At 31.0% G+C, this 8707-nt stretch overlaps 2 protein-coding genes across 3 annotated transcripts; one reads left to right on the forward strand and one right to left on the reverse strand.

Moving 5' to 3' along the window:
• Nucleotides 1-593: 593 nt before the first annotated feature.
• On the forward strand, nt 594-2643 carry LOC126870262 (adrenodoxin-like protein 2, mitochondrial). 2 transcript variants are annotated; one of them, XM_050627802.1, is made up of 4 exons: nt 594-974; nt 1072-1118; nt 1811-1961; nt 2311-2643. In XM_050627802.1, the coding sequence occupies exons 1-4, from the start codon at nt 970-972 to the stop codon at nt 2399-2401; spliced, it is 294 nt and encodes a 97-aa protein (XP_050483759.1). In that variant the 5' UTR covers nt 594-969; the 3' UTR covers nt 2402-2643. The 2 variants fall into 2 exon arrangements, with proteins under 2 accessions (XP_050483759.1, XP_050483760.1); XM_050627803.1 differs by having other exon boundaries at nt 612-974; nt 1811-1943.
• Nucleotides 2644-4686: 2043 nt separating this feature from the next.
• LOC126870259 (palmitoyltransferase ZDHHC5-A-like) lies at nt 4687-7210 on the reverse strand. The gene is made up of 2 exons (XM_050627797.1): nt 7030-7210; nt 4687-5966 (listed from the first exon to the last, which is right to left on the reverse strand). Exons 1-2 carry the CDS (start codon nt 7057-7059, stop codon nt 5430-5432), a joined length of 567 nt encoding a protein of 188 aa, XP_050483754.1. The 5' UTR covers nt 7060-7210; the 3' UTR covers nt 4687-5429.
• Between the last annotated feature and the right edge of the window lie 1497 nt (nt 7211-8707).

The following is an 8707-nucleotide window of genomic DNA, read 5'->3' on the forward strand; positions in this document are numbered from 1 at the left end:
TGAATGTTCCCAAACTTCAATAACTGTATTTTACTTTCTTTACAATATCTAACAATATATTAGAATACTATAAAAAAATATTGTATGCACAAGAAACTGTTTATAGCGAAATAGCAAAAGAATTAATCACATATTATAACTAAAACGAGATTGTTAAGTAGATTATATTATACTGCATATGCGTTAGTGTTTCAGCTGGTAAATATAGTTTTTATATCTGAAGATAAATAAGATTTAATTCTATAAAATTGCATAATGAATTATACATATATCTATTACTATTCGCATTTCCCCTTAGTTGTATGTTGTCAATAGCATCAATCACGAACATATAAATAAATATAGAAGAAACCGTTCGGAAATGGAAAGGGAAAAATGAACATGGAAGACAAGAAAGTTTTCTTCATGTTTAGCGTATGCGTGATACGCTTTGAATGTCTCAGATAAAGATAAAGATACTCTGCTCATTTCTATTTGTTCCGCAGAACGAGAAATTTGTTGTCTTTCATATTGGTTTTTACGATTCAATTTTTGGGCAGTTTTCCCTAGCGAGTGTCGGTCCCTGTTTGATATAACCAGACCGTAATTTATACAGATATGTAATATAGATATATATTTGTAAAACTGAAATCAGATGAAATAAATGTTGCCTGAGGTTTTAAACGTTTAATAAAAACAATATTTCATTTGGAAAAAATGTAAGATATGTAAAATTACACATTGATCATTTTGCTGGTCTTGTATCATAAAACATGTGGCCCGAAGAGCACGTGTCCGGTAGGGATACGTCACTTGTGTTAGGAATCGTTTTATAACCTATCACAGTAAAGGAACGTCCCAGTATAGCAGCCGAAGAATGCCGTGAAAGTTTTTGCACAAAGTACAATTGATCTACAATTGATATTTTCCGCAATACTTATCTGGTGTTCGGACAGGGTGTCCCATACTCATGATATTTATGACAGTGGAATGGCGTTAGTAAATCAATTACAAAAATTTTCGAGATCAATTCTCGGTATTGCATCAAATTATTCAAAATATACGAGCAACACAACGTTGCCCTTTTTGCAGGCAACAAGAGGAATATCGACCACGCAACCACTTTCAGAAAAACAAGAGTAAGTGATACAAATTTTCTTGTGCTTTCCTTCTTTTTTTAATAGAATTTCAGTACTTACCTTCCAATATAAAATTGGTGTCAAAATAATAATGCTAATAATAATGTCTAAGAAATTTTTCTCTTTGTAGGAGTATAACATCTAGAAAAATAACATAGTATTAATAGAATAGTGTTAATAAGAACAACATTGACAGTGAACAACTAAAAATATAACACTGTTATAAATATATGATATACGAATTTTATTTATGTATTATTAAGACAAGTATATCTTATTTTTAAATTATTTCTATTATCATAAGTGATACATATAATTAAGGTATAATTAAGAGAAGATTAATTGAAGAAACACAAAAAATAAAGAAAATAATTATATTGAGATAATTTTTATCTTTCATAAATATTATTTTCAGAATAAATATAACGTTTGTTAAAGCAAGTGGAGAGAGAATCAAAGCAAAAGGGAAAGTTGGAGATACTATATTAGACATAGTAGTAAATAATGAAATTGATTTAGGTGGATATGGTATGTTTTAAAGAAGCATAATTTACTTAATTTAAAATAAATAATTTTGAGGTAGAAAATATTTGAAAATTTTCATTTTTATCAAGTTTAATATTCTTATTATTTTTAACTTTTGATACTTTATTATATAAGTATGTTGTAATCTTAAAATATAATTGATATAGGTGCTTGTGAAGGAACATTAACTTGTAGTACGTGCCATTTAATATTTTCGAAAGAAGTTTATGATGCACTTCCTGACAAACCAACAGATGAAGAATTAGACATGTTGGATTTAGCATATGAATTAACAGATACGTTAGTTCATAATAATCAGTATCAAATCATTCACATTATTAATTCTATTACCTTTTAATATTCTATAAAGTGAATTTTTCTATTTAAATTTATGTAAAAACAGGTTAGTATTGGGTATTTCGAAATCTGCATCTCAATGTAGAATTTCAAATCGCTATCTCTGAATACTACGAAACTGAAATTATAATAAATTTTCATAGTTTTTTATTTATGACCCTATAATCATTACAAATCTATGTTGGAATTAGCATATTTACAATGTTGATTTTCAAATGGATAAATAGAAATCTTATTGTGTATTAGTATTAATTTGTATAGCAATAAATATATTTATTGACATATTCAGTTATATAATATTTAATTTCAGGTCACGGCTAGGCTGTCAAATAGTAATGTCTAAGGAACTAGATGGAATTGAGGTAAGAGTTCCATCAACAATTAATGATGCAAGAGCATAACTGAAATTATCTATAGGTTTTTGAAAATTTGTATACAATGTTATACATCTCTTGTTAAAAAACCCTTGTTATAATTATTAAAATATTGGTATTAAAAAAATATAATAAAGAATCTTGTGTTTAAATGTGAAGCTTATATATATACATATGTTATAGTATAATTGCAATTTTGATATTTGTACATTGCCATTGTAAAAAGCCTATCCAATTATGAAGAAAATATATCTTTTATTTTTAATATACAGGGTGTCAATTTTAAAACGTTCATCTAAATTATTTTCGTTACTATTAAAGATAAGAAGAAATTACTAAGGAAGACTTAAATGGTTTTAAGATGTGTACTTGGTTACGATAAAAAAGACTCTTGTGGAATAAATTTTGCAACTTCTGAAAGATTAGATAAAAGCTTAGAACCTAAAAAATAATTTGAAATTAATTTCGTTTAGATATACTGTTTGATTTCTTAGCTATGGGCAAGTTTAAAAGATCATCAAACTCATGGTCAACAAAACAACAGAAATGTACATGCAATGCTTTTTCGTTTCACAACAAGTTATCTGACACTATCATCATTTTCGTGGCACATGCAACATTATCGATTCAGTATAGTAATGTTTTGGATTAAAACAAATGTCTCGACATTGGAGCAAAATATTTCAACCTTTAAGGACTAAAATTAAAACTTATGAGTTTGTTTATAATTTTAATAGATTTTATTAATATTGTGTTTACTGGTTTATTAATTACAAGAAAGTTTGTAAAAGACTGAAGTTTTACGTAAAAAGTACAAATATTCTTTCAACAAAATTAGTCAAATCACATCATTATTTATACATATTGTATATAAATAAAATATGCGGATATATTACTTTACCCTAGAATTGAAATTCAATAATATTGAAGAATCTTATTTATTCAGATTTTGTACATTATCGTTTCTAACCTCGGATAATAGAACAACAAATTAAATATTTTTAAACAAAAAAACTTTGTTCCTTTGTTTGATTTCCCTTGCTCGCGTTTCTTAACTACTTAGATATAAAATACTTTCGAAAATTCATACTTCACAAGCTACTAAACGCTTTATCTGTTCAGAATAATTTATTGTTTTCTTAACTAGGTACATACCAAATACATCTATTAAGTTGGTATTTCTCATAATTACCAGTACATAAAGCTAAAACACTTTTGTACTATGCTTGTTATACATAGATCTAACAAATAATTTAACTTGTGTATTGTCGTTTGTATATTTTGTTACGTGTAAAATATTCTATTTCTACACTACTTACAAGTTCGATAAAGTGTACATTACACATCGTGAAATTTACATATTTTCACTTGGTTACCCTGCCCAATTCGAATATAATTCAGAACGTATGTGCTATATTTATATATTCTGCATTTGTTTTGTATATTATGTACACTGATCTGATCTTTGTAAACGCGAGTTTTACGATATTAATGAGAAATTTGCCAATTTAATGGAAGTTGTTAATTTTTTCTGGCACGTTTCACGTTAGCAGACATGTTTCTTAAGTTACAGTCGAAAAGTGTTTTTATGTAAAAGAATAGGAATGATCAAGTTATTTTAAGATGACAAGATATTTCACGTCTTCTATTTAAATATAGCCTTAAATTTTAATTCCGTCAATTCGTATATACTCATACATCGAATTTCCTTTTCTCATGTCATTTCTTTTCTTTCATTTCACATTTAATTACAAAGATAAAGTGTAAGTACGTTGCTCATAAAATTAATATCAAATGTCGCAAAATATACAAAAGTAAACCAAGAAGAGGGGTACATATTATTACACAAACTGTCGTTCATATTGCATATGTACATATGCAGTATAAAAACAATACTTTTTAGTTTTTAATCTCTTGTTTAAATAATCCTAATATCTAAATTTGTATCGGTCATTGATTCGATATAACTGCGTTTATTGGAAGTAATTAAGCTATAGCCTGCGCACAAGAGAAGAAGGAACAAACACGTATAGTATACACGCTTAAATAACAAAATTAAGTCAGTTTACGTTCAATGTGAACTTGATCAAAGTTCCAATCTCGAATTATAGAGTTTCTTACTATCAGTTTACAAAATTCGATATTACGATTATGTACCGTATTTGAAAAACATAAAATGCTTTGTTCAATTTTAAATAAAACTAATATTTACCAAAGCGAATACGAAAAAAATGTTATCATCAAACTCAATTTTCAATTATCAAACTTAATCCAGCACAAATACAAATGTTATTCGTGCTTTTTTACTTTTACTACTTTTTAACTCTCTATAGTTCGAGATTTGAGTTCCGCTAACTTTCTTTCTACTGCGCATGCGCAACAGGAAAACTTGAATTACACGTAATAGTCAAAAATTCGAAAATCTTATCCTTTCGTGGCAGCGAAAGTAACCTAGGACTAGAGGTTCCATAACATTAATAATAATAAGGCAATAATATTAATATTAATAATAATGTAATCGAGTACTACTAACAATATTAATAATAATAATAATAATAGTATGGTAATGGCAAGATACACGCGGGTATAAATTAATCATTCCTTTCGTAATATCTACGACGTCTTCGGGATATTTTTTAGAAATTACTTTATTTCTGGTCAATATTCATTAACGAGCAACTTTTCTCTCTGTTTCTTATCACGATTTTTTTCACTTCATCACAATTGTACCGTTAGAAATTATTCAAAACATTGTTAAAATGTCCATGAAATATATGCAATTGCCGTATTGAATAAGCGAGTAATGAAGTTGCTGTTTCACTGAATAAAAGTGAAATCTCCAATGCGTGTGCTCAAGTATATAAGTTAAAAAAAGATTGGTACATCAATGCCTATTATTCTTAATCAATATTTATCATTTAACAATTAGGACCGAATTTTTACAAACCAACTCTAAACCACGACCCAATTTACAAATAAAAAGATCGATGTGTAAATTAACTATCAACTATTAATCTCCAATCCTATGTGAAGATATAATGTTCGGACCAAATTTCTAAACTAACGTGGACAATTCATGCGGACTATTGGTGGTTGCTGCGCTACTTAGATCCAATGTGGCAGCCGGAAGACCAGGACTGACGCTGCCGGTTGCTTCCCGTGGCAAATGCTGCGATCTATTTAGCTTATTTCCAGGACTCGGTGGCGATCTATCTGCTGGTGTATCCGGTGGCGTAACCACGTTTCTGTGTCCGCTCACGTTCAGATGATTGTGCGTCGCCGCGATCGGAGCTGTCGATGAGAGCGACAAGGGCGGTGGAGACATTGACACGTGTCGATGATGATGATGGTGATGATAGTGTTGGTACTGTGCAGCTCGGCCGTGCGTTGCGTGGCTGGTATTTAGTTGGTTCGTCACGGGCCCGACTTTCGTTGGACAGCCAGCATGGTGGATGGTTAACGGGCCACGTAGTTGTTGTTGCTGTTGTAGCTGGGGCTGGTTCTGGTGCTGTTGCAGCTGCTGCTGACGCTGCAGCTGTACCGCCGCTTCGCACTGTTCGCGTGCTAACGCCTTCACGGCATTCGTCTTCTCCTACGAAATAAGAATGATAGGTTAGGTTGTAGTCAGGGGCCATAACAAATTAAAAAGGTTATAATATAAGAATTTACATTTTAGTTGAAATGATTCTAGTTACGAATAAGTATTAAAGATGATTCAAATCTTTTTCGTTCCCGATAACCATGGTGAAAACTCTTTCGGATTACTTTCAGCCATTGTCAATCTTATTGTCAATACTACATGCTTGAAGTAGAAGGAGGGGTACAGAGAAAAAGACTTTTTCTCAGCAAATATAATCGTTACTCAATTATTTTGTTCAACAGTTTTACAAATCTCCCAAAAATAAACGAGAATACGAAAATACACTGAATATCGTGTGTATGGTTATTTATAAAATCCCCTTGAAATAGTTGCGATCGCGGATCACATAAACAAACGAACCTGTCATTCTACAGAGTATCTTTTTCGGTGAAATTATGCAAACGTAAATGTAACTTCGGTAGAACTCCTCGAGAACTTGTAAGCTTATATCACTCTGACCCAACCAGTCCACTCTAAAGTGTATAATTTATAAAAGGGGATTATATTAATACGCGGAGGATGTGGTAGGTGGTAAGTTTTGCATATGAATGTTTGTTGATACAACGAATGGTTAAATGGAGGTCTTCATGAATGTGATAAGGACTAGATCGAATGTTTTAACACTTATAACTAGAATGCGTATTTTTATACAAGTTTGTAGTTTTACGAACATAATCAAAGAAATAAAATTTTAATCGAGATTTGTTTTCTTATATACGTATATTTTAGCGCATTTTATGCATTTTGCGCCATTTGCGTACTTTTCAATTTCGCACGAATAAAATAAAGATCAGCAATATAATTATAACGCTTCTTAAAAATGTGAAAAATCCTGGTTTCCTAAAAGCTTGCAATTGATTTCAGAAAAATTTTTATGAACTCTACCAGATAAATTATGGTAACTCTGAAAACAAAATTTCACGATAAAATGATTTCCGAGTAAAATACACATAAAAGATGATTTAGACGCGTTTGAACGTGTTCGTTTTCTTTTTTAATAGCGATATGTTCTTACCCTCTGCCACACGAAGACGTTATGGACCATTGCGCATCCACAAAACACGATGCCAAGGCCTATGAAAACCGACGTAACGATTGCCGGTGTGACACCAATTACCTCTCAGAGAAAAGACATCGACTCCCGACTGTCGGACGCCAACGCCGCGACGCATCTTAGTCCCCATCCGAGATAAGGCCCCAACCCCGACTTTCGGACTCCTTGGAATCCACATCAAACCCCCCAATATCCCCAAGCCAGGGTGTATATAAGCCGAGACTTCACCCAGCCCGGGGAGTTCTCGTTCTAGTTGCTGTTCTTGTACAACACCCCTTTCTCTGTTCAACGTTATTCTACTGTAAGTGCCAAAGTCATAATAAAGTTCGATAAAAGAGAATTAATAGTTGGGCTACGACTCAGCTTTCTTTTCTCTCGCAACCCAAGTATCCATTTTACGTGACACCGGCGTCGAATGAAACTGGATGAATGTATACAATATCATACCTGAAAGCATTGTTAGAGGATCATTATAACACGTATGCCATAACAAGCGGGACAAAGAATCAGCGCAAATACATATTCTCAATACATATAATTCTCGAAGCGTAAACTATATACATATGCTTTTCATTGAAATTTTCAATACTAGTCGCAAATTATTTTTCAATTAATTTATTATTTAAGTCTTTATATATCAATTCTCGACGAATAAATTACTTAAATTATAGAGAATCTATCTTCAGACAATAGAGAATTCAATATTTTTGGTCGTTAAGTAATTTACAAATTTCTAAAACGATTACATTCGAAGTTTTGGACATTATTTGAAGTTTCTAACATGACATTAAAAAAAAATAAATAAATTTTATGATATAATTAAAAAAATATTGTAGTCTATCATAATTTCTATTCCGTCAAATTTATTAAAACGCAGTTTTCTTCTGAACAGAGTCAAAATGTCCGTCTTGAATCGAGTTCAACAGCTTAACGATCGATCGAGCGAATGATAGCTGTGTAAACTAACATGACACAACGTAAACTTTAGATTAGATCTCGATCCATTCACCAGCCGCATTCATGCATGACATGAATATTCTGTTTCAGCTCTTTATAAATTAATCTGTTAAAACTTCCCTAAAAGACGATCGTTTTTTATTTTTCTAAGAAAAATAATGACTATTCGGCGTTAAAATTAACTTTATTTCCATTGGATTTCTAAACTGATTTCATACACTCAGAGATAGTTCACAGTATCTTTTAGATTCATGCCTGAATTCAAGAAAAATTAAACGTATAACTTATGTACTAGTATCTTTCAAAAGGTTAAAGTTGACAGAATTGAAGGAATTGGTTCTTACCAGTCAGAAAGACGGGAATGCTAATGAAAAACCCTCCGACAGCACATATCCGGCTGATGGATGATTTTTACAGGTACTTGTTACTCCTGAAACAGACAAAATTTGAAGTGAAAGTCAGTTTCACGATTCTATGATAATTGAGCGAAATATAAAGGAACCAGTTTTTTGTTTAACAGCCAAGAATCTTTCAAGAATTCTACTGTAATTGATACTTCAAATATATTTAGTCAGACATAGGATAATCATAATCGCAACGTTAATCTTAACTTTAATTCAAGGATCAAACAGTATCATTATACATATAAAAGTAAACATAAAGTCTATCCACATTATTGTTA

This window comes from Bombus huntii, chromosome 10, assembly GCF_024542735.1.
Source record: "Bombus huntii isolate Logan2020A chromosome 10, iyBomHunt1.1, whole genome shotgun sequence".
NCBI classification, from domain to species: Eukaryota; Metazoa; Arthropoda; class Insecta; order Hymenoptera; family Apidae; genus Bombus; species Bombus huntii.